Source organism: Raphanus sativus, chromosome 6 (genome assembly GCF_000801105.2).
Source record: "Raphanus sativus cultivar WK10039 chromosome 6, ASM80110v3, whole genome shotgun sequence".
Lineage (NCBI taxonomy): Eukaryota > Viridiplantae > Streptophyta > Magnoliopsida > Brassicales > Brassicaceae > Raphanus > Raphanus sativus.
Window position 1 is genome coordinate 3817569 of NC_079516.1, and position 25876 is coordinate 3843444.

General features: G+C 32.4%; 5 protein-coding genes and 1 pseudogene across 5 annotated transcripts; 1 reads left to right on the forward strand and 5 right to left on the reverse strand.

The window, feature by feature from the left end:
- Positions 1 to 160: 160 nt before the first annotated feature.
- Positions 161 to 1806, reverse strand: LOC108809544 (transcription repressor MYB6-like). The gene is made up of 2 exons (XM_018581682.2): positions 1532 to 1806; positions 161 to 950 (listed from the first exon to the last, which is right to left on the reverse strand). Exons 1-2 carry the CDS (start codon positions 1692 to 1694, stop codon positions 229 to 231), a joined length of 885 nt encoding a protein of 294 aa, XP_018437184.1. The 5' UTR covers positions 1695 to 1806; the 3' UTR covers positions 161 to 228.
- Positions 1807 to 4100: 2294 nt separating this feature from the next.
- On the reverse strand, positions 4101 to 5722 carry LOC108810095 (myb family transcription factor PHL12). The gene is made up of 5 exons (XM_018582226.2): positions 5245 to 5722; positions 5084 to 5160; positions 4840 to 4915; positions 4673 to 4742; positions 4101 to 4587 (listed from the first exon to the last, which is right to left on the reverse strand). Exons 1-5 carry the CDS (start codon positions 5384 to 5386, stop codon positions 4248 to 4250), a joined length of 705 nt encoding a protein of 234 aa, XP_018437728.1. The 5' UTR covers positions 5387 to 5722; the 3' UTR covers positions 4101 to 4247.
- Positions 5723 to 6747: 1025 nt separating this feature from the next.
- Positions 6748 to 8833, forward strand: LOC130496062 (uncharacterized). Its single transcript, XM_056987814.1, has 9 exons — positions 6748 to 7205; positions 7336 to 7624; positions 7717 to 7740; positions 7840 to 7922; positions 8023 to 8087; positions 8163 to 8212; positions 8310 to 8411; positions 8485 to 8544; positions 8633 to 8833. Exons 2-9 carry the CDS (start codon positions 7580 to 7582, stop codon positions 8738 to 8740), a joined length of 537 nt encoding a protein of 178 aa, XP_056843794.1. The 5' UTR covers positions 6748 to 7205; positions 7336 to 7579; the 3' UTR covers positions 8741 to 8833.
- A 283-nt stretch (positions 8834 to 9116) lies between these two features.
- On the reverse strand, positions 9117 to 12959 carry LOC108812738 (phosphoglycerate kinase 1, chloroplastic). The gene is made up of 6 exons (XM_018585084.2): positions 12457 to 12959; positions 10617 to 10694; positions 10288 to 10548; positions 9905 to 10222; positions 9657 to 9815; positions 9117 to 9488 (listed from the first exon to the last, which is right to left on the reverse strand). The coding sequence occupies exons 1-6, from the start codon at positions 12877 to 12879 to the stop codon at positions 9279 to 9281; spliced, it is 1449 nt and encodes a 482-aa protein (XP_018440586.1). The 5' UTR covers positions 12880 to 12959; the 3' UTR covers positions 9117 to 9278.
- Positions 12960 to 14351: 1392 nt separating this feature from the next.
- Positions 14352 to 15646, reverse strand: LOC108810815 (nucleolar GTP-binding protein 1). The gene is made up of 2 exons (XM_056987442.1): positions 15491 to 15646; positions 14352 to 15269 (listed from the first exon to the last, which is right to left on the reverse strand). The coding sequence occupies exon 2, from the start codon at positions 15260 to 15262 to the stop codon at positions 14528 to 14530; it is 735 nt and encodes a 244-aa protein (XP_056843422.1). The 5' UTR covers positions 15263 to 15269; positions 15491 to 15646; the 3' UTR covers positions 14352 to 14527.
- A 7674-nt stretch (positions 15647 to 23320) lies between these two features.
- On the reverse strand, positions 23321 to 25620 carry LOC108807587 (transcription factor MYB10-like; annotated as a pseudogene).
- Between the last annotated feature and the right edge of the window lie 256 nt (positions 25621 to 25876).

Below are 25876 nucleotides of genomic sequence, written 5' to 3' on the forward strand. Positions count from 1 at the left end.
TGCGCATCTGCTCTTGCCTCATATGGGCCTTTATATAAATAAATGAAATTGGATTTTAAAAGCCCAAATTTATGTAAAATGACTACGAAAACGAAAGACTAATGAGAAATGACAAACTGATTTTGGCAAATTCTCAACTTCTTTCAAAACTAGTGACAACAAGTAAACATTATTCATATAAATTATTTACACTTGAGGACCTTAGAGTATATTAGAGTCTGAGTAAAACTAAAAGGTCCAACCAAGATCATCCATAGGATTGAAATCGATGGACATTGCAGAAGAAAAAATAGAAGCAAAATCATGATCCAAAGTAGTAGAAGAAGGCGTATTAAACAAAATGTCCATGTTGAGATCATCGTCATCAACTCCTACTACTGCCTTTTCACTTGAAAACATCGGAGATTCCTCGTGGATTGGTGCCATTCCATCAACATCTGACCAGTTAGGAATCATATGCTCATCATCTAAAAGACTTGACATGGTATCACTGATAGGGATAATGGGTTGAGAAGGGATTGGAGTCCGGATAGGAGATTTAACTCTGTTTGGTTTAGTGGAAGTGTGAGGATTGATGTTTGTGATTGAGAAAGCAGTGGTTGATAGATCAAAAGTAGTGTTAGTCATGATCGACTTCGTCTTGCTTAACTTAGGAATATTATTGTAGGAAGAAGCAGCTGATCTTTTGTGTGAAGACATCAGATTATGAGTGGAAGGGTCTAAGCCTTGAGAAAGAAGCTTCTTCTTGATGCATGAGTTCCAGAAGTTTTTGACTTCATTGTCAGTGCGTCCAGGTAAGTGTTTAGCAATCTGAGCCCATTTGTTACCAAGAATACGATGAACATCGATGATAGTCTGCTCTTCCTCCGTGGTAAACGAACCTCTCTTTAAATCAGGCCTCAAGTAGTTTATCCATCTTAACCTGCAACTCTTCCCACATCGCTCCAATCCTATATAGATATATACATACATACAGTTACTCCCACCGATTTTTGTCATTTCACAGATATAAAATGTTTTTCACATGTTTAGATAACTTCTACCTTAACCAATTATATTTTTGTTGTTTTTATTTAAGTTAAATTTAATAATTTTAAATTATATTTGTAATAATATTTTTAAAAAAGTAAATCTCTAATATGTGTTCATTAGCAAAACGTTATACATTATAACATAGAAAATATAAATCATACATCAAACATGTGAAGAGAATCGCGAATGTAAGATTATATTTTGGTGGGGCAATCTATATGAACTTTAAAAATATAGGTAGAAAATGTTATTTACTAAAAATTAAATAACTAAAATTTGGATGTATTTAACAAATTTTAATTTTTTATGGGGCACTTGCTACCATCTTGGGCAACGTAGGTTCGCCAATTCAAAACTAGTATATTAAAAACATGAATCAATCTACTTATTGCTAAATGATTTTGTGTTGGAAACTCATGATTCCTCGTACATACACCAATTATCGTTTGATTAATGAATGAAAATGTAGTCAAAAGAGTTAGAGAGAAGATATAAAAACCGGCAAGCTTGGGAACAGAACTCCAACTGGGATGACCATGAGTGGTGATATAACGAAGAAGCTTCTCGTCTTCTTCAGGAGACCAAAGCCCTCTATTCACTTTGTGTTTCCCACAACATCGATGTCCCATTTTATCTCTTTTCATTTCCCACTCCCCTCTCATCTTCCTAACTTATATATACAACATACAAGCTAAGATTCTTGGTGTTAATAAACCGAAATGTCACTATTTAATTAATTTTCCCTCATCAGTAGTATATCCTTTCTACGGTTAATTAATCTTATATGATTAACCAAACTTGTATTGTTTCTCTTCTGCTCTGCGTGTCTTCAAATGGAAGCCTGTTTAGAGATATTAGCAGTTCACGTCACTTTCCTTGATAAAAAGAGTCATCCATATATCCTTGATATAACTTGTACTTCTGATTAATTATTGTCATACGTTGCATGGATACTGTAAATTATAAGTGTTTCTTTAATAATGGTTTAATACTATATATAGGACACGCCCTAATGAGTATATTATACGGAGTTAATAGTAGACTTCAAAATGTATTGGTAAGAAGAATACTAGAATAAAACACATGATATTAACATCTGATAATTATTACGCTATGTTGTATATAACCATTGGGTTTTAGACCTTTCATATTTGACTAATTGTATGCATCACCACGCACCTTTGGACACTAAAAGTTAATGCGCATCGACGTGAAGAATCCAAATTATCGCTTGTCATACTTTAGAGTTATCCATTCACTTCAGTATATATAGGCCGTATTGAAAATGCGTTAACTTTGGTAGTCTGAAAATTGGAATGATGAAGAGTATTGCTGTTGTTCAAAAAAAAAAAGAAGAGTATTGCTATCAGTAAATAAGTTTCATTTACTTAACATATTAGTTTCAAATTGGAGGTAAAGTAGGGAACACGATTGCAAAATATTCCGACCTAATCGCAACTACTAGGAAATTGGAGAATTGAAAATATCAATCGCTGGATATCCTAAAGAACATTTCCGCTTAAGTAAGCAACGCAAGGGTCAAGCTTAATATGGATCTACAATGCAATCGTTAGTTTGAATCCGTCAAGTTAAATGTAATAATAGACTCTAATGGGTGGGGAGAAAGCGGTTAATTAACATAATAATATAAATCCGTCGCTGTTAATTACCATATCATGTAAAAATCCTCGTTTGAATGAAGCTACATAATTTAACTATACATTTATAAAATCTTTGTCTTAACGTACTATTGTCTTTCTTTTGATGAAATAGTTTGTTCTTTATTGGTAAACCCTAACCGTGGGTAAGCTGATGGAATAGACCAGTTGGTAATTTTCTATTAAAAATTAAAGGAAGTATAGGCCATTGTTAGGACATTCTGGTATTAATTTGGTAACACAAGTCATCGGTCCTAATAAATAAACTGGGTAATCATGATTCATGAGTCTGCTTTAACAAAACACGTACGTGATTTTGATTGTCGGAGTAGTAACTAAGAAGCTCTCTCTATCCATACGTATCTCCTTTCTGGAAGTTAATTTGTGTTTCCTGGTTTAAGCTTTTTCTTAGTTAATTTGTACCAGATGTTTAGTTGGACGTACAAGTTTATTAACATGAAACATACCGTCAACAGTTTTATAAGAAAAAAAAACCATACCGTCAACAGTTCTTGAGGTTTGTTTTGTGCTGAGTAGTTTTCTTCGCAAACTATATTGAGAATCATTTTAGAACATATATCCATTGCAAGTATATAAGAAAAAGATATCAAGAGTAATTTAAAAAAAAATAGAAAAGGAAGTGAGAAAGTAAGAAGAAATTCTCAAATAGAAACTTTGAGAACTCCTGAAAAATTCAAATGCCATTTGTTTCTCATTTATTAGTTTATTTTTAACCTAAGATTCAATTAACAAAATGATCTTCTAAAATTATTATTTTTCTAAACTAGATATTCATTAGTTTTTATCAAAGAGGTTACTCTTAGAAAAACGGGACGAACGATTTGCGATAAAACGTGACATATATGTAAGTGACTAAAAAAAGAGAAGAATCAACATATAATAAAAGAGATTGGAAAGCTGGTGAAGTGTAAGAGAAAACAAATACTAACACATATACTCCACCGTTAAATCTTATCTTTAAGTAAGTTATGTTAAACATCCCTCTTGTTGACCGTTTCAGATCCACAAGACTTCCACAGACTTTGAGAGTTCAGACTACGACATAAACCTCGCCTTAACCAGGCTCATATTTGTCACAAAACACTCATATATATTATTGACCCTATTATGGTGGGATCTGATAGGCCCATCTCACCTTACCGCTTCAAAATTCAATAAATGGGCTTTTAGTATAATAGTATTTCGATCAACATTTCAGCGACTGGATATTGGCAAGAAAAACATCAGAACTATGAGGGGGTGGATTAAGATTAAGTTATGAAAATGTAAGTATTGTTGGTGATAATGACTACAACCGTGACTAGAACGAAAAGAAGTCTTTTTAATATTTCAGTTTGCAAGTAAACACACAAGAATTGATAAATTAATCAGGCAGCCTACTTCACCATCTATTGCACATCATCACATTTATTAGAGTGGATAACGAAGATCTACTTCATGTTTGGCAGAAGTTATTACATGCAAGTTTGCGCATTTATACACCAAGTGCGCATCAAAGCTAGAGTAACAAATAGCTAGACCTATATATAGTATTCTTTAACCGAGGCAAACCGTATGGTTCTTGGTGATGGAACTCCGAGAATCTTGGAGGGAGAAGTTGGAATTGATGTCAGGGAGATGCATTGCAGAGTCCATAGAGGAAGAAGAAGGAAACTGATCCTCGAACCATTGGATTGTGAGGGGTGATGTGTTGTTGCAAATAGTGTTTGGGGCGAAAAAGAGAGTAGAGTAGTCTTTGGTAAGGCTTGCTTCTTGTGTTTCACATGCTTTCACTAGCATGCTCTCCATGTATTTCCCTTGTGCTTCTATCCTTTGATTCACCTGTCTTTCTACCTCTACCTCTTCCTCTATTCTTCTTTGCACTTCAGTTTGCATCCTTCATCACCAATCATAATTATAATAAGATTTTAGGTCTATATATATTTGAATCAATTTTCGGATCGGGATTGGAAAGCACATACTCGTTCATATTGTGACCAATGACGTGTGGAGTAGTGAAGACAACATTCCTCTGAAGATCCAACATGGAAACTGCATGTATGATCAATCGATGTAGATTATATACGGCATTCATGGTGCAGTCATAAACAATACAAATTAAACAAGAAGGCTAATGAATAGTACGCACCTCTATTAGTATCCCTAATATTTATGGAGTGACCCTGACTATGGTCCTTGTGAGGTTGCTTTCCAAGTCTGAACTTCTGAACACATATATACATATTAATTTATATTAACCAGTACTATATATTTTGATCTTACACTATGGCAAAACTAACAAAAAAAATTGTAAAGAAGAGGAAACTATAGAAGAATAAAGTAGGAATGGTCAATGGTGTATAGAGTAGGAAGCAATATTATGGTAGAGAGACCTGGAGATGGCTCTTGAGATGGTAAAGTGTAAGACCTTTCACGCCCATCACTCTCATTATCGTCTTCGGCGTAGCCTCTGTTGATATATATCACAGTTATCGCCCCATACTATATATATACAAATGAATCAATATAAGATAAGATGATGATGAAAACGCACTGTCAGGGCCTCCAAGGTGAGTAACGGCGTCAACGAAGCGTTCATGAAGCTCAGCGGTCCAGCGAAGGCGAGGCTTAGGATCGGTGGTGAGGACTAAACCTGATGGGGACTCAGATCTCCTCTCATCCCTTGATTGCATCATGATTTAACCAATAAGCAATATTCAGGACAAGCGAATATTAGTATTTATGAAAGATATGGGATAGGAAAAAAGAACACACGACGTCTTTGCAAATTACAGTATAAACTTTGATTCTGGACTGGCACTAACACATAAAACTTTTTGATATTAAAAAAAATAAATAAAAGCAGACAAGCATATATCTATAGACTATATTATGCAATAGGGTTCTAGGCTTTCAAGTTGTAACCCATGCAGAGGATTTTACATCCACACATGTCTAAAAACACCATTAGGTACAAATTCGCATGTCAAAGTCCTCCTGATTTGATGTATTGACGCATGTGGCCTTATACATTTCCATACAATAAGAAATTGTTTTTTTCTTCAAAAAATAGCTTCCATGAAGATAGATGCATGCACATGCATTGTGGGAATAAGGAACATAAGCATCTTATTTGTTTTTGTTAATTGTATGATATCGATGAAAAGATTCGTGTGCGTTGTGTACTTTAGATAAAGATACAAGTGGAACAAAGCTGATGTTTAACTGCTAGCTCATCAATTAAGTATGTATATGTAGATATACGTAGCAAATAAGAATCATGCAGCTTTGGAAAAAAAGAAAAAAGAAGAAGAAGAAAGTATTTATTTTAGTTTGCTTAGTTTTCAAGCAGACTTTGTTTCATGGATTCCTCTATAAGATGAATCTATTCTCTTTCATATCACACCCACAAAAGTCATGAATCAACACAAGCCAGCCAAAACGTAAGACTTTCTCCGCATTCAGCATACAAACATTGGGCCCAATAAGAAAGCTGATGAGACCCACTACTGAATCTCAATCGAATAGATCTAAGGCCTAACGAACTTAGGCCCATATTATCTACGGCAGATTTCTCTTCATTTTCTTCCGTCTTTGGTGTGTTCCTACTTACTTCCAAACATGACATTTACAATGCATAGATTTGTCATTTCTCCTGCACACTACTACTTTCTCTTGCATATTATATTCATCAATCATTGGTATAACTTAGCAATACATTATACACAGGGGCGAAGCTAGGAATTATTTTTAGTGGGTGCATTAGTTAAAAGAAAAATAAATGGTATAGTAGGTGTCGAACCTTGGATATCTATGGGTGCACATGAAGACTTTAACCATTTTAGCCAGCTAGAACTATAACTTTTACATACAAAATTTGTTAATATTGATAAAATTATGGGTGCACATGCACCCCCAACTCCTTTACTAGCTTCGCCACTGATTATACATCAGACAGAGAGTTTTTCTTCTAGAACCAGCTGAGTTAACCATCAAAACATAGACATCGTACCGGTTGTAAAAATACCCAGATACAAATTGCCCGGTTCATTTTATAATACCGAGATATCCGTTTGATAAACCGGTTCTTTTCTTGCATAATAAAACCGAATTTCATCAGAGTCGAAGAGGGAACAGAGAAAGCTTAAGCAGAGAGAGACTCGAAGAGTCTTCTTGACTCACTCCTCTTCTTTCTCACCATTGGCTCTGTCATAGATAGAGACTGATACATCAACATCAACATTAACAACAACAAAGTTCACTTTCTTTGCCGGTTACTTTGGTTAGGGTTTTATCGCCTGCTTATTCTTCTTCCTCGCACAATGGTACGACTCTTCTTGTACATACGGTGTCTTTGCTTTTCACCTTTTTGATAATTCACTCCAAAAATCGAATGGAAAACTCTTAGTTTTGTAATCATCTTTGTCGATATGATTCCTCTTCTTTTGTGGCAGCATAAGTTGAGAAAACCAACCGGGACAAGCTTCAACAGTTCGTGGCTATTACAGGAGCTAGGTAAACTCGATCTGTCTCTCGCTTATTCCCTAGTTTAATGATGTTCTTTTTAATAAGAACAGAACAGTAACTAATTTACAGCATTCTTGAATTTGTTTATATATTTCTCAAAATGTTGTTTTTTGTGCAGTGAGAAGAGTGCTCTTCAGGCTCTAAAAGCCAGCGACTGGCAGAGCGAAGCAGCTTTTGATGTGTTTTACAGCCAGCCCCAGCCAAAAAGCAATGGTGATCTGAGACGCTTGGAAGAGCTCTTCAATAGATACAAAGGCAAATGCTATTTTTTCTTTCTCTTGCTTTTGATCAAAACCTAAGTTTAAAATATCATTATAGGTTTTAGTAATTTTGTATTATATTCTGCAGATCCATATTCGGATATGATTCTAGCGGAAGGTGTCTCGGTTCTCTTTAGTGATCTTCAGGTATTTGAATTTCTTGAATAATGCTAAGAGTGATGTGGTTTAATCTTGCAAAGTACTTACTAACAGTTTGTCTTTAATTTTTTTTTCTCTAGGTGGAGCCCCAAGACATTGTCACGGTATTGTTTATTCTTAAACCCTTTTGCTACAACTTGCTTTGTGTTGCATATATGTTTTATTGCTTTTAGTTAAATGGGCACTTTACTCTGATTTTTCAGTTGGTTCTTTCGTGGCATACGAATGCTGCCACAGCGTGTGAATTTTCCAGGGATGAGTTTTTTGGTGGATTACAGGTATTAGGGTGAGTGGTCTCTCGTCTTGATGCTGTTTCATTTCTGTAACGTTGTGACAGGAGTATTTGGTTGCGGGGTTTTACTTAGGCCTTTATTTTCTGATGGCAGCGTAGATTCCATTGGGAAGTTGCAGGGAAAGCTGGCATTTATGCGTTCTGAGCTTAAAGATGAACGTAAGAAGCTAATAAAAAATAGTCATTCTTTATCTCATGTTGGCCTGACATATTTGTAATGTGCTTCTTGTTCAGAAAAGTTCTATGACATATACAACTTTGCTTTTGGGTGGGCGAAAGAGAAGGTAAAAGAAAAAAAAAGCTTGATCTGAAGTAGTTGCCATCAGGATATACTTTTTATCTGTGGTAGTAATAATCAGACAACTGTTAAAAAAATTTCAGGGGCAGAAGTCTCTTGCTTTAGATACAGCTATTGGGATGTGGCAGTTGCTCTTTGCAGAAAGAGACTGGCCTTTGGTGAACCACTGGTGTGATTTCTTGCAGGTAAACAAACGGTCCTCAATTTTAATACATCATCATGGCCTGGTCTAATACAGTTTTGTTTCTCCAAAATCAGGATTGGCATAACAAGGCCATATCTAAGGACACATGGGCACAGCTCCTGGAATTTGAAAGGGTAAGAAAGTGTCATTGAGCTTTACACATTGTTTTGCAACTCTAGCTTAGTGTTGGTATATGGATTGAGACAGTAGTTTCTGATGCAGACGGTGGACCCTGTATTGTCTAATTACGATGCAGAAGGAGCATGGCCTTACCTCATCGATGAGTTTCACAAAAAAAAAAAAAGGAGCATGGCCTTACCTCATCGATGAGTTCGTTGAGTATTTGTGACAAGAGTGTTGTTGAGAAGTAGTAACCTGCCATCTGGGAGAAGTAATCAAGCTTTCTTTTACAATATCTAATTATTCTTTTTTGTAGACTTTTGTATTTCTTGTCAGAATCTTCATGTTTGATGATGTTTCAACTTTCAGACTGATCCAGTTTTTAACGTAACGAAGAAACCAACAGCCTCTCCTCTGTTATTACCATTTTCCAATAGTGTCTCTCACAACACTAAAGGTCTTGATATTAACTAGAAGCGATTCTGATGATGATGTAGCAAAAAGTTCTATAGTACTTAACCGCTGATAATTTTTGTGTCAAATTCTGTTAATAGATATAGGAGACGTGATGAGAAAGTTAGGGCAGTTTCTTTTACAAGTAGCTTTTATTGATATAATAAGTCTCTGACTTGGAGGTAGTGAATAAAAGTCAAACTGTAGAATAGGTAGATTTACAGCAAAAGAAAGTAAAAAAAAAACTCATATGAGAGTATACATTTGTTCGCCTCATCAGAAGAGTGAGCTTCTTCTAAACGGTGACTGCGATTGCTTCATCGAGAGCGATCACACCGGGAAGTACTTTACCTTCCAAGAGCTCCAAGCTAGCTCCACCACCAGTTGAGATATGACTCATGACTCCCGCAACTCCCACTTTCTCCACTGCAGCCACTGAGTCTCCTCCTCCTATTATAGTCGTCACTCCTTTCTCACTTAGCTCTGCTAGTTTATTCGCAATGGCCTGCAAAAAAAAAAAACCATAATCACCAAATTTATCATGTTCATCTATATATATATATATATATATTTATTTATTTTGAATGAATATTAAATTTTTTCGAATAAAAAACATTTTTACAACGAATATGTTCTTTATCTAAAAACATTTAGCCATATGTTTTTTTCTTACCTCAGTTCCAGCAGCAAACTTCTCCATCTCGAAAACTCCCATAGGTCCATTCCAAATGACTGTCTGTGTTGTGTCCAAAGCTTCGTTGAATGTTTTAATCGAGTCTGGACCAATGTCCAACCCCATCCATCCATCCTCAATGCCTGATGCAGACACAACCTACAAACATCCATCCACATTACATACTTTACTCAAAAAAAAAGTTCTAGCAACTTGTGTTCTCTCATCTCTCGTTTAAGATTTTTTACCTTACTGTTGGCATCAGGAGCGAACTTGTCAGCAACCACAACATCAGTTGGCAACAAAAGAGAGACACCTTTGGCCTTAGCTTTGGCAAGGAGTGATGTAGCCAACTCAAGCTTGTCTTCTTCAACTAGAGACGAGCCAACAGAGAGACCCTGCGCCTTGTAGAACGTAAAGATCATTCCACCACCAAGAAGAAGGATATCACACTTCTCAAGAAGCGATTCAATCACTCCAATCTTGGAGGAGACCTTGGAACCACCAACGATAGCTGCAAATGGTCTCTTTGGGCTTGAAACAGCCCCCACAAGGTAATCAAGCTCCTGCAAAAATGTAGAGAGAGAGTAAGCAAATGTAGCAACAGTGCCTTTAATGCAGAATCAACAACCTTTTGGAGAAGGAAACCAGCAACAGAAGGCTTCAAGAACTTTGTGACACCCTCAGTGGAAGCATGAGCTCTGTGAGCAGTTCCAAAAGCATCGTTGACGTAGAGGTCAGCTAGTGAAGCAAGCTTCTTAGCGAACTCTGGATCGTTCTTCTCTTCTTCCTTGTAGAACCTGACGTTCTCAAGAAGCAAAACTCCTCCGTCAGGTAGAGAAGCCACCAAGCTCTCAACTTCAGGACCGATACAGTCGTCAGCTTTCTTGACCTGCAAGCAAACTAACCCTCAGAAAGCTCTCAAGCAATAGATTTGCCATAAAGCATTGATCTTTTTACCTCAATACCAAGAAGCTCAGATAGCCTAGGGACAAGAGGAGCCAAACTAAACTTCGGTGTTACTCCCTTTGGCCTTCCCTGAAAAAAGATTGAAATGTTCAAACTTTATTTCAGACAACTAGATTCTAACAAGGGCGGGTATATTTTTTATTTTAATTTATTTTCATATTTTTGTATTTTGGGATTAAATTTTTATTTTCTATTTGTAATTATATTTGTGTATAAATATTAATTAAAATATATTTTATTAAATAATAAAATTTAAAAATTGATCCGGTATACGCTCTGTTAGAACTGGATTGCCGGTCGAACTCGCCAACTCACGGATTTCAATTTTGTTTTGGTCAAAAAATATGATTCGTACAACCCGCAAACAAATAATTTGTACTGGCACCCGCCCATTTAATTTGGGAATCCGGTATACGCTATGTTAGGGCTGGGTTGCCGGTCGAACCCGCCAATCCGCGGATTTCAATTTTGTTTTGGTAAAAAAAATGACCCGCACAACCCGCAAACAAATAATTTGTACTGGCACCCACCCATTTAATTTGGCAGTTATCAGCGGGTTATAATTTTATAAAAATAATTATTTAATTTAATTATTATAAAAATATAAAATATATCTATAATAAAAAATTATATATTTTTAAAAATTTAAAACTCTTTTTAAAATTATCATATTTTTAAAAAATTACTTTCTTTTTATTTTTTAAATATTTTTCGGGTCGGCGGGTACGTGTAATCGAAAATCTACCAACCCGCACCCATCCCAAATAAATTATATTTAAACCCATTAATAAATAATAAATATATTTTCAAAAAAACAAAAAGAAAATTTTGTATTATTAACAAAACATTTTTATAATACATATTGAAGTTTGTTTTACCAATATAATTTTGGTTTATGAAACCAAAATCGGTTTATAAATTAATTAGGTTTACTAAACCTAAATCTAAGCCACAGTCCTCCTCCTCCACCGCACCTCAACGCTTCAGCCAGCCTGCCACCATTGCTTCAACTGAAAAAGAGACAGAGTAAGAGATCCAAATCCTCTCAGATTGACAACGGCGATGAAGTTGAGACCGTGACGACCGGAAAGCTTGAGACTGTCATTTTCTCAGCTTGCCAACGGTTACGAATCTCAAACCATGACGACACGTATGGTTGGGATATGTATTTTATTTTTGTGCTTCAAGCATGGTCCTTTGGAAAAGGCAAAATCCATAAAATCCAACTGTTTTTTACGGAAGGCAAGTAACTGTTTAGAAAGAAGATCGTGGTTTTTTATTAAGTAGATGCAGTTAGAAAATATATGATTTATTTTTTAAAAATTTGGTATCATTAAAAGATAATTATTAGACATAACCTTCCATCAATTGGTCATGCTGAAAAATTAATAAAATAGATAGAGAAACTTTCAAACATGTTTTGGAGTGTGTCTGAATAATCTAGGCCTGCGGTTTGGGTATTTTCGATTTTGGTTTAATTGGTTCGGCCATAATTTCACCAAAGTGAACCAAAAAAACCCGGTTCGGTTTAGTTTCTAGTTTTGTTTCTGAAATTTACCAGACATTTCTGTTTCTGTTTAGTATTCAGTATAATTTTCTAAAAAATCAAATATTTTTGATTAAATGGTTATTTCGATTCAATTTCGGTTAGTTAGGTTTGTTCGGTTCGGATATTTTGGTTAACTCTGATTACTATTATTATTATTTTAAATCTAACCGAACCGAAAAACCTAATCATTTTCCAAAACCTACCAAGCTTAACCGAAATTTAAAACTGTACCGAACCGAATACCAAAACTTTTGGTTCGGTTCCACTGGTTCGGACAATTACCAGATGAGTGGAGAGGATGACTTTGGCACCATTGTCGATCAAGTACTTGATCGTCGGAATAGCGGCACGGATCCTAGTATCGTCAGTGATCGTCTGACTGTCATCGAGAGGTACATTGAGATCAGCTCTCACAAAAACCTTCTTCCCTTTCAGATCAGCAGAGGTGAGATCACCGACGCTCTTCTTCGCCATGGAAACAACTCCTCTGGTCCCTTTCCCGCGGAAAGACTGAACCTTCGAGGCGACATGGACGGCGAAACGTGAGTCTAGGACGGCGGAGAAGCCTAGAGGACGGGTGGAGATGGATTTGGAGAGGATGGGGGAAAGGGAGGCGCGTGTGCGAGTTGCGGCGGAGGAAGAAGAGGCTCCTCCGGTGGTTAACTTGAGGAGTGAGAAAGCTGGACTTGCGGCGACGGACGCCATGTGGGGGGTTGGGAGAAGAGGGAGAGGATCGGGAGAGATTGAGAAGGAGAGGAGAGAGTGTGACTAGCAATCTTCTTCTTTAGCCCATTTGAGATTTTTAAAATATTTTTTTATTTTATTTTTTCTTATCGTTGATGATTGGTTCAGAGAAGCCTTTGAGAATCCATCACGATCATTTGTACTGTGTCCACAGAAACAGAACCTTTACAACAAACTTACATGTGTCAGAAACACAAATGCTCTTAATGTTTATTGGTCGGTAGATTAAAAAAAAGGTGTGGGAGGCCTCTTTTCTTCTTTATAACACGAGAGAGTTGCTCCACAGCTCCTTTGCGCAAATGGCTAGGTTTGCTAAGACCTATCTCCATGTTTAGTACCATGAAAGAGTGATCTAAAACTCCCACTTCTCACCAAGACTAGGCATATTGTTGGAATTGAATCTTTGATTAGACCTACAAAGGAAGACGGAATCAAGTGAAGAGAAGAAGTGGAAGCAAGGAAGCTTGCCACACAAGAAAAGGAGAATGAAAAAGGTGACCAAGGAGTCATCACTTAGAAGAAGAACAACGAAGTGTAGCAGAGGAGAAGCTACAAAGAAGAAGATGTACGAGAATAAGAAGACGACTTGGCGCGTAGAACATGTTGAACATTAAGAGCATTCCGACCAATGAACATTAAGAGCATTTTTGATCGGTAGAGCATGTTGAACATTAAGAGCATTCCGACGTCTTTGATCCCAAAATGCTCTTAATGTTCATTGGTCGGTAGATCAAAAAGGTTTGGCCCTAGGCCTCTTTTCTTCTCCACAACACGAAGTTGTTGCTATACAGCTTCTTTGGGCAAAGTACGAGGTCTGCAAAGCCACTGTCCATTATCTATCACCATTGTCAGTCCTCCATTTCACATATTTCCTTGGTTAACCAAATGTTTGATCATCCGAGAGAAGGGAACTAAGTTTTTAGCTAACAAGTCATCAAAAGAAGGGAGCATGTAATGTTTGAAGCAATGTGTGGATCAAATTTTAAAAATATTTTTTTAATCCTAATGCCACGGTGTTGATTACTTGTTGGCTACGAGATTGTGGAAAGTAATTGAAACACTAGACTTCCAAAGAGTTTAGGCCTCAGTCTACCTATTTATCATTTATTTGAATCTATGACAGGGTACTCTGAGAACATATTTGAAATTATTTAAATCTATGACAGATTCGTATATAAAAATTTATGGATAAAAGTCATTCCGCTTATTAAAATTACCAAAAAACTCAAATATAAAAAATTAAAGTTTTCAAAAGAAATTAAAAAAAAAAAATATATACCTGTCTTATCAATAGATCATGTTCAACTATGTATTTTATTTTAAAAGATTGTTTTATCAAATAAATTTAATATTTAATACAAATAATAATTATAAAAAACTTAAATATAAAAATTAAAATTTTCAAAAAATAATTTAAACAAACAAATATATCCACCATTTAAAAGGATGGATAAAAATCTAATATATATATATAAATTATAAGATATGTTCTTATGATAAAAGACAGCAAAAGGAGGGTCCAAAACAAACATAGCTAATGTCGGAGGACATAAATACAACAAAAGGCCGAGGAACCTTTAATTAATTATTCAACAGAGCAAACAAGCTCTCATGCTGCTAATGGGTGCTCCTCGTGCTTGCAGGAATCATGGAGCTTGTGAGCAGAATCGTGGAGCCTAAAGCCATGTTTCTCTTCCAACTCTTCAAACCAACGCAAAGTGTCTTGATGAACAAAGTCGGTGGCCTTTTCAACCTCAAAGGCAGATAAGTGGGGGATTGTGCAGTCTTTCTTAGCCAAGACAAAGTCTGGAATCACATCATCAACGTCCTGAGCCAGCATGTGTTGCCTGACCTTTTCGATATAAGCCAAAATAGGGAGGCATCTCATTGCAATGGTATACATACAACCAACAGCATTCACTTTCAGATACTTGCACCGGTCCAGGGTCTTACAATCATCCTTTTCCATAAGCTGGATAAAATACCTGGCGATTTTCATGAGCAATTGACGTGCATACTTGAGCTGCACTAGAGCAAGGTCCAAGTCATCGAAGTAGTGCTCGAAATAGTCTATGCACACAGGTTCATTGATGATCTTAAACTCTTGGATAACCGTAGAGAGCTTAGCCTGAATGCATGACCGTGCGAGCCTAAGCTTTCTCAGGTAGGAAAAACGGACATCACAGAAACTGGTATTCCGGATGACAATGGCTGGTTTCTGGTGTTCCTTGAGATTGAGGATGGCATTAGCAAAACAATTTTCATCTGGAACCACGCTCATTTTCTTGAATCTATTCTTCACCTCCACCATTGAATCTCTATCCATTGAAGGTGCTTTATTCATGTCTGCACTGCTAAATAAAAATAAAAATTCTGTTACTTTTGCGAAGCAAGCAAATCAATCAATTCATGTCAACATATTTATATGCACCGAAATTTCAATACACATACAGAGACCACTATTTACCAAATCTTTGCTCCAACGTTAATCAAAGATACAAAATCCTAGGTCAAATTTTCTAAGACAGATCGATACATATAAGAAACTACTGTTTGGGAATGAGAAACTTACGACTTGCTTTGAGGCTTGGAAGAGGATGAGGGAGGAGAGACCTAGAAAAACAGCTTATGTATACCTGTGTCTTTGTCTCAACATAAAATTAGGGTTCACGAGGCATATGCTTATTTTTTTGGTTCCCATGTTTTGGCTATTAACATAAATTAAGGTTATGATGTTTTGGGCTTTTTTTGGTGTTAGCTTACACTTAAAACCTTTTGTCTTCTGTGCTCTCGAACCATTTGAATCCAAAGACGTTTGCACTCCAACTAACCGAAACATATATATAACTAGATATGAGCCCGTTGCGTTGCAACGGATTTTTATGATTTTAGAAAAGGAAAAATAATGTTAATATTATTGTACAAATCGGTTTTGATATAGCATTTTTAAAAACGAAAATTACTGTAACTTTGTTTTACAAATAGTGATAATATGTCAATAATAAGATTGTAGTATTTTTGTTTGGTTTTTTTTTGTCAACCCAAATGTATTAATAAAAGCCCAAAGGCATAATACAAGCAATTCAAGTTTTAAAATTTATACATTCAGTCCATTGCAGGCCCGAGTTAAAAGATAGGAATAAACCTATACTAAACACGTGTCAACTACCGGTCCAACTGGTGACGAGTCTAACTGGTAACCATCTCGGGAATACTAGGAACAAATAGAAAAGGAATAGATGGGAATAAAATTATGGGAATAATGAGGAATGGTTATTCCATATTAAATTTAGTGAGGAACAAATTTATTTTTTAATTCTCTACAATAAAAGGAACGAGGAGGAATGAAAAAGAATAACTATTCCTTGTGAATGGTAAAATTTGTTAGGAACATTAAGGAATGCATTATTCCTCTTCATTCCTTGGTCACCAGTTAGACCCGACATCTATTCAAGGAAAAAATATCAGGGAATCATATGTTCTTCTCAATTCCTTTTCTTTTTCACCAGTTAGAAGGAAATTTAATTATTTGTAGGAATTAGTAATTCTTTCACGTTCCCTTTCTTATAAGGAATTACTAGATTTTGACCCGCGCACCCGCGCGGGTGTTCGTTTTAGTTTGAAATTTTATGATATTTTTATAGGTTATGTAGTAGCTGATATTATATATATATATATATATATTAAATGGTGATATAAAGTGTTTAAATGATGAATTGTATTATTTATTTATATCTAAATTGTTGGAAAGATGTTTGTTAATCTTATAGCTTTTATTTGTTTTTATTAATTTTATATTCAATGAAACAAATATTCGATTTTTTTACTCTCCACTTTCATGGATTATCTTATTAACATATTTAGAAATTTAAATGAATAAGTTCATATTAAACTATTAACCATATTTAGTTATAGATGAAATATACTTGGGCAAATTTTATGTATATTAGAAAATTTGAATTTATAGTTTATTAAAAATGATTTCTAGTAAAATAAGTAGGGGTGGGCAAAAAAAATGAATCGAACCGAACCAACTGAACTGAACTAAAACTTATCCGAATCAAACCAAAATTTATTATCCAATAGTTAGGTTTAAGATTTTCCCAAACCGAACAAACCGAACCGAAACCGATCCGAACCAAACCGAATTAAACTGAACTTGTAACCAATGTGTTTTTTTATAACGTATCAGCAATATTATATATACTAAAATCCTAACGCTAGAGTCTTTTTTAACTCTGTTAATGATTTTTTTTTAATTCTATTTACTTTAGTTAACTTTTGTTTCATGTTTTTATAATTTTTTTGTAGTTTGTTAAGGTCTTTTGTTTCAGTTTTATATTAGATTTAACTTACATAGTTTTTAGACATTATTAACGATGTTTTTTTTAATTTTCTATTTACTAAGTTAACTTTGATTTGATTGTGCTCTTAAAAAGTTTTTTTTGTTTCGGTTTTATATTGGATTTAGTCAACATAATTTAGTTTTTCATAATTGTTGTCAACATGATGATTTTATGACCATGCATTTTTGTTTTAAAACTGAACCGAATTAAAACCGAACCAAATTCAAACCGAACCAGAACCGACTTTAACCAAACTAATTATGGTTTATTTTGGTTGGACAAATTGTTGAACCGAATTAACCAAACCGAACTAAACTCGACCCGAATCGATAAAATAACCGAAGTGCGCATCCCTAAAAAAATTAATATCAATATTTCTTTCAACTTTTATAGTTTACCAAATTTTTGTTAGGCCATGTTCTCTTACGATCATTCTATATGTACGTCCGATCTATTGTTATCACTGTTATAGCAATAAAAAAAAGACTATGTTTTGTATATATGCTATTAATTCAAAGGCTAAATGATATAAGTAAAATACATATAGAAGGTGATAATTTTTTATTTACTTGAATAGAATATACGGTGTGCAAGTAATAGAATTTAGTTTTTTGATTCACTATCTGGGCAATGAAGGAGATAACAGCTCAAAACGTGATGGACTTAATAATGACAGGTGCACATAATGTGGCCATTAAATTTGTTTGACAAAAAAACTAAATGGGTTTTGTTACTAATGTTTCGTGAGATAGTAGATAGTTAAATAAGGAAAAAACTTTTTGTTAAAGTCAGTGGCAATCTATTGTAAATAATGAGAAAAAATAAGGGTGATTTCTCATTTGTACTTCGCTTTTAATAGGATAGATAGATAGAGTAAATATATTCCACGTTAAATTAGATATGGAACCAATTTTCCTTCTAATTAATTCCATATCATTCCTTTAATTCTTTTCATTGAGATTGAGGATGGCATTAGCAAAACAATTTTCATCTGGAACCACGCTCATTTTCTTGAATCTATTCTTCACCTCCACCATTGAATCTCTATCCATTGAAGGTGCTTTATTCATGTCTGCACTGCTAAATAAAGATAAAAATTCTGTTACTTTTGCGAAGCAAGCAAATCAATCAATTCATGTCAACATATTTATATGCACCGAAATTTCAATACACATACAGAGACCACTATTTACCAAATCTTTGCTCCAACGTTAATCAAAGATACAAAATCCTAGGTCAAATTTCTAAGACAGATCGATACATATAAGAAACTACTGTTTGGGAATGAGAAACTTACGACTTGCTTTGAGGCTTGGAAGAGGATGAGGGAGGAGAGACCTAGAAAAACAGCTTATGTATACCTGTGTCTTTGTCTCAACATAAAATTAGGGTTCACGAGGCATATGCTTATTTTTTTGGTTCCCATGTTTTGGCTATTAACATAAATTAAGGTTATGATGTTTTGGGCTTTTTTTGGTGTTAGCTTACACTTAAAACCTTTTGTCTTCTGTGCTCTCGAACCATTTGAATCCAAAGACGTTTGCACTCCAACGAACCGAAACATATATATAACTAGATATGAGCCCGTTACGTTGCAACGGATTTTGTTTGATGTTTTAGTTTAATAAAAACATAATAAAAAATCATTTCATTATAATTTTATGATTTTTATGCATATGTTGTGTAAGATTTATTTTATAATTAAAAACCCTTTTCACACATAAGTTCAAGTTAATATTTGTATTTTATAATCATTGTTCATAGATCAATGTTGTAAATTTTGCAATTAGGATTAAAGAAGATACTATACCTAAACGTTTAAAACTCAACACAACCCAAAATAAGAAATTGAATGAAAGGCAAAAAGAAATCAAAGTCAAATACACCATTCGAGTCAAGGACAATATTATACATGTTCTTATGTACTAACTTAATGTTTTATTAAATAAGTTTTAAAAAAAATATTTTGCTAGGATTTTAAAAAAGGAAATTTTTTTATTTATAAATCTTCTATTTAATTACAATTAATAAATTAAATAAAAAAATAAATACTCTTTTACATTTTTAAATTTTAGAAAAGGAAAATTTGTCATATAACCTATTACAATTATATTCTCTTTAGAATTTCAGAAACAAATTGCTATCAAATAATTATTTCTAGTTATTAATAAATAATCTTAAAATTGCTTTTATTAACACTTTGTATCAATACCACTTTTACACTTCTTTCGTTAATTAAAGAATTTTAAATATTATGTTCATCATCACACACTCTCTTTAAATATTATGTTCATCATCATCCTTATAAAATACTTAGAAATATGATACAAATTTCTTTTGTTTATGATTTATTTTAGAAAAAAGGAAAAAAAAAACTATCAAATATTCCTTTACAGCTTTTAGGATTTTAGAAAAGGAAATTAATATTACTTAATCTTTTACAATTATATTTCATCTAGGATTTATAAAAACAAAATTTCTATCAAATAATTATTTCCAGTTAATATTAATTATTTTTAAAAGATGGCATTTTCAAAATTCGTTTTTTTCAATATCACTAATGTTTTTTTTCAATTTGTATTGTTAATTAAATAATTGTTAGTATCATGTTTATCATTAAATTTTTAAATTAAAAATTACTATTATTATTTTACAATTCTCTCCGGTTAGGATTTAAAAGAAAAAGAAAAAAAATCTTGATTGATTAAGATTAGAAAATATTTTTTTTTAGAAATCTCTTTTATTTAAGATTTTATGAAAAAAGTTATTTTCACATAATGTCAGTTTTGATTGACACATTCAAAATCTAATTTTTAGTAATTAACACATGTCGCAATCATATCAGGTGAAATGTTTCAAGTTATTTTTGCTTTATATTTTTTTTTAACACAGAATTATTAAAACATAAATTTAGTTAATTATAAGAAAAATAAGATTATTTTACCTTTACATTTTTATTTATAATTTTTTTAATAAAGGAAAACTAATTATTTTATTAGGTTTTCCTTATGATTTTTATGCAACTATTTTATCTTTAATAGAAAAATATCTGTTTAATATATGATGTAAACAACAACATCAAAATTGGAATTTATGTTATAATAAAATGTAATAATGATAATAAAATGTTGAGTTGTATCAAGAAATTAAAAGAAAATACTCAGGTAATACTTTTCATGTACATACTATTGTGTTTTGTAAAAATAATATGTGGAAGCTTAAACCTAAATTTAGATGTGAAATGTTTGTAGCTATTTTTGGTCATAATTTTTAATATACAATTATCTATTAGAAAAGAAAGTTAGTTACTTATAAGAAAATAATATAGTACTTTTTACAATTTTCTTTTAATTAGGCTTTTAAAAAGGAATATTATTTATTATAAAGTTAGTTTTTCTCCATGTTTTTTATTAAATAATTGAAATTGTGGGATTTTACAATTCGTTTGTTTAACATTTTTTTAAAAAGTTGAATTTATCTTTTATAATTCTCTATCTTTAGTGAGTTTAAGAATAAACACTATAATTTTTTTAAAAAAGAATTAACTTTCTAATACCTTTTTGCAATTATTATTTTTGTTTAGTCTTTTGAAAAAAGAAATTACTATCAAATATTTTATAATATAGAATTTTAAAAGACTATGTAATAGTAATTTTCCCTTTCTAAAATATATAATGATTCAAAATATATACTAAAATTAATATTGAAGAAATAATTTTAAATTTTATTTAATAGTGAAAAGTAATTATAAAAATTATTTAATAGTAATTATTTTAGAAACTTTCCTTTTTTAAAGAATTTTCCTTTTTTAAATCTCTATTAAATAATTAAAAAAGAGAATTATATCATATTTTTGACACATGTCACCATCTTAAAACAAATTTGACACATGTCACAATCATGTTAATTAGTAATTTTGAAGAACCAAGCTTTATATAATAAGATATCTATAATACTACTTCCAAGAAGTAATTTTCCTATGTATTACATTCACGTTAGTTAATTTTCACGACAATTAACAATAATAATATAATAAATTAATCAAATAACTATATCTAATTTTCATTATTAAAAAGTAGATTTCTTTTTCTTTTTATTTAGTTCTTTTTGTTTTATATTTTCTCCAAAATAACATTATAATAAACAAAAAAATTAAATTTTAAAATTAAATATACTTTATATACAATTTTACAAAGTAATTTTAATGTTAAAATGAAAAATGATCTTTCCATTTTAAAGAAAATACTAAAAACATGATATATATTATAAAAATAATAACTCTGTTTTTTTACCAACCTATTTTTCAAACTATTAAAAAATAAATATTTGCCATTATTAAACGCATTATTTGATAAGCTAGTTTCAAATGTGTCATACTGACGATAATTCTTAAATGACTAAATTATAGTGATATTGTTAATAATCAACCGACAAAAAAAATGTTGATAAATTAAAATATAATATATAATTATCATATTATGAAGTTTTTATTTTCTTTTTTATTTAGGTGGCGTTTTCTTTATATTTTTTAGAATAAATAATAAAACAATTCTAAATTTTCAAATGAAAATGAAAATATGTTTTATATATAATAGGATTTTATAAAAGGAAAGTTCACAAAATCATTTTTGATAGTCAAATAAATAAATAAATAATCTATTTAGAAGATAATCTTAAACAATATAGTATATATATCATAAAAGTAATAAATATATTATTTATATAATTTTAAATAGCATAAATCAATATATTTTAAAGAGCTAAAATATTATACTTTACTATTGTTAAAATTGTTTATTTAAAAAAAAATATTTTCATTTTAATTTTCTTTATAATTGTACATCCCAATATTGGCACAATAATAATAATCAAACAATCTCAATTTTACGTTTAGATTATTTTAGTAAGTTTGAATTTATATTTTATACATCTAATGTATAAAGTTACTTAGAATTTTAAAAATATTTTAATTATTTTTCATAAATTTTCAAAATTTTATCAGTTATATGTTTGTTTATGCAATTTGGTATCGATCATTACTTTATTTTCTAATTTTATTTTTCATATAAAAAATATCAAATATTTAAAAGAATAAAATATATTTACACATCTAAAATGAAGAACAAAACTAATACAATAAATAAAAATAATTTAATTTGGCTAAATCAGATTAAAATAATTATACTTTAGTATTAAAGAATAATTTTATTTTAGTACAATAAATACACCTAATTTGATTTGGCTGAATTAGATTAAAAATAACTAAAATAATTTTACTTTAATTAAATAAATCTTCATCATCTTTGTTTCCATTAGTGTTGGCATTATTAACTTTACTCATTATGTTTCAGTTTGATACACAAAAATATAAACATGAGTTCAATTTACTTATTTCGATCAAGTTTTGACTTTGGCTATCACTTGTAAAATGAAAAAAGTAAATGGAATCATATATTGCATCATTAGGTCTTACAATGAGTAGGTTAATTTCACCAATTTTGTGTTCACGTCGAGGTTATAATTTTCTTAAGTTATTTCAATAAATTCGGCAAATATATAACCATCAATTAAAATGAACAATCTATTTCATATGTCATTATCAACCTAAAATTCTAAAAAAATATTTTTTCACAAACAATTCTCCGTAAACTCTAGATAACTAAACCACCATTTGTAAAAATGACATTAAAACACAATAGCAAACCGAAAACACCACCTTAGAAAAAACTTCATTACTCTCGTTAGCTAAAAATATTAATATATCATACTTTTAAAATTTCGTACTTATAACCAATTAAGTTATAAATTTCATAAAGAACCCCCAAGAATTTTTAAATTTGGAGAAATGCAAGTTTACTAATCAAAATATAAATCCCAGCCAAACCAAAACATGTGAAATAAGTGGTGAAAATTGAAACTTCGACTGATAATGATAATGAATCCGAGATTATTACTCTCAAAATGCACTCGTGAGTATAATCAATATAGAGTCTTGGTATCTCTATTACAACACCTCACTGGATCACACCAATTCGACTGTATAGAGATTAATTATCTCTGAAATACACCACCGTAATTAAATTCTCTTCGTAGATGATGCAGGAGCAGCTCCACTACCGTCTCTGTCGCGATCACCACCGAGATAAGACTCTCTCTCTCTATTCTGTTTTTGTAACAGAATGTAACAACCTCTCGCTACTTGACTTGAGGAAGAAGAATAGTAGATGATGGTATAATCATCATTAATCAAAGCTACGTAGTTTTACTATGGGCCTCTTGCTTTCTTACGTAGGTAACACTCAAGCCCAGCTTTATGACATCTCCCTTAGATCACTATTCAGCTAGCGGGCCTTTGCACCAGCGCATCCCATTTCAGCTCAGACCACGTGAACACGAGAAACTATAATAAAGCTTTTCAAACTCATGCCAAAGCTTTCGATAATTTTAAACAGTAGTAGTGGTACTAAAGTATCATTGTCTTGTTTGTAGGAATGCTGCTTGTATTGAACATATATACATTTGAATCAGTACGTTCCCTAGCATGGCTATACGATAATTTGAACGTGTTTGAACTCTCAGACATAGAGTAGCAAAAACCTTTCTGTAAAGTGACACTGCATACAGACGAAAATGCCTGTGTAAAGCAGATAGTGAAATGAGAAATCTGAGCTTCGAGAGAAAGAAAAAACAAAGTTAATAGTGTACAATACAGTTTGAACATGTCATCATGATGTATTCTAAACTCCTCTTAGTAAAACAAAATAAATGGTCAATGGAAAATTAAGACATGGTGGTGAAACTCTAGAAATTTTGGTTATCAAAATAGTTGAGCCACTCATTGTAATCATCTAACCCTGGTTCAACCATTCGGCTACACAACTCACCATGATCTGATCTCTCATGGACTTCCACAGAGTCTGGTTTGGATACAGGAGGAATCTTGCGATCTTCAAATAGAGACTCTAGTGATTGTGGTGCATTCACCTCAAATCCACATGCCATATCCTCCACCAAGATTTCCTCCAACTCCTCTTCCTCATTAATCTTCTCGCTCTTAATAACGTCATTAGAGGCTGATGAGGAGGCCGGGGAGGAAGAATGGGACACTGAAGAAGCTTGACTGGTAACATCTGATGATGCTGATGAGTTGCTCTTCATCAATCGTTTCTTGAGGTGAGTGTTCCACACATTCTTGATCTCGTTGTCTGTTCTTCCCAAGTGTGATGCTATCTTTGACCACCTGATCAATCACCGCACTAACTAGTTACATTTCTTTCTTGTATATATACTTAAAGATGGAGGATGATTTAAAAATAAGGAGAAATGGCTTTACTTGTTTCCAAGAGTTTGTGTAAGGTGGATAATGGTATCTTCCTCGTCTTTGGTGAAGTTGCCTCGCTTGAGACCTGGTTTTAGATAGTTTACCCATCTTAAACGACAACTCTTTCCGCATCTCATCAATCCTTTTTCGTTTAAGTTAAAACATACATTATTAATCATGAACACCAAAAACTACATGCTTAACTTAAGTAAGAGTTCAAAAAGAGAAAACGAACATAAGAAATCGAGTAATTTAGTCAATTCAACAATACACAACATACATTGCATTGCGTCAAAAGCATATTTATCTTTGATTATGATCTATTTGGCTTTCTCCAACATTCAGTAGTTTAAAAAAAAAAAGAATAAATGAAGATTACATCAGAGGTTTTCTTTACTCATCTATTCAAAATTTTATCCTATCTTCCAGAAGAATCTGTATTATGCCTATTCAACTACTAATTTTAAGGAAATAAAGGTAATATAGACGAACGTTACAGACTGTGTCATTGTGGTCAAACATCTCCTCATTATTCTTCTTAGAAAAGTATTCGATCGATATTCAATTTTATGAAAACCAAACGAAACGTATTCTTAATTTTATTGTTTAAATATGCAGAAATTTTAACGAGCCTATGAACATCTCTGACAACAAAAACAAATCAGATTTATGTAAAAATCATGAAAATGAAAACGAGAGAGATCAATGAACATGCGATGTGATACAGAGGACCTTTAATTAACACACAGAAACACACAACAAAACAATTAAGACTACCATTAAGCCAAAAAAATTGTGACAAAAGGACTGACCAGCGAGTCTAGGAAGAGATCTCCAATTCCTATGACCATTTTTCAGAATAAAAGCTTTGAGTATTTCACTTTCTTCATCACTCCATGCCCCTCTCTTGAGTACTTGGCTATGGTCATAGCATGGTGCCTTTCCTTTCCCCATCACACTCACACACACCGACTTTAATTTTTAGAGAATCTGATACATGTATATATACACACATACACATGCAGGTGTCAACATTGCATATAAGGGTTATAACTTATAAGACCACAAGGGTCAATTAGTGGAATTTAGTATCTATATCGCATTTTTTTTATTAAATCGTGACGTCTCCTTTTTGTCATTATGTCCTGACTTGCCTGTATATGGAAACGTATAAATTTGTAAGATTTCTCTTTTGTTAACAAAATTGCAAGATTTTGTTCTAAAATAAGATTGTATTAATAAGTATATATGTTTATAAATATAAGCGGTCCTCTCAAATCTCAATTGGTCA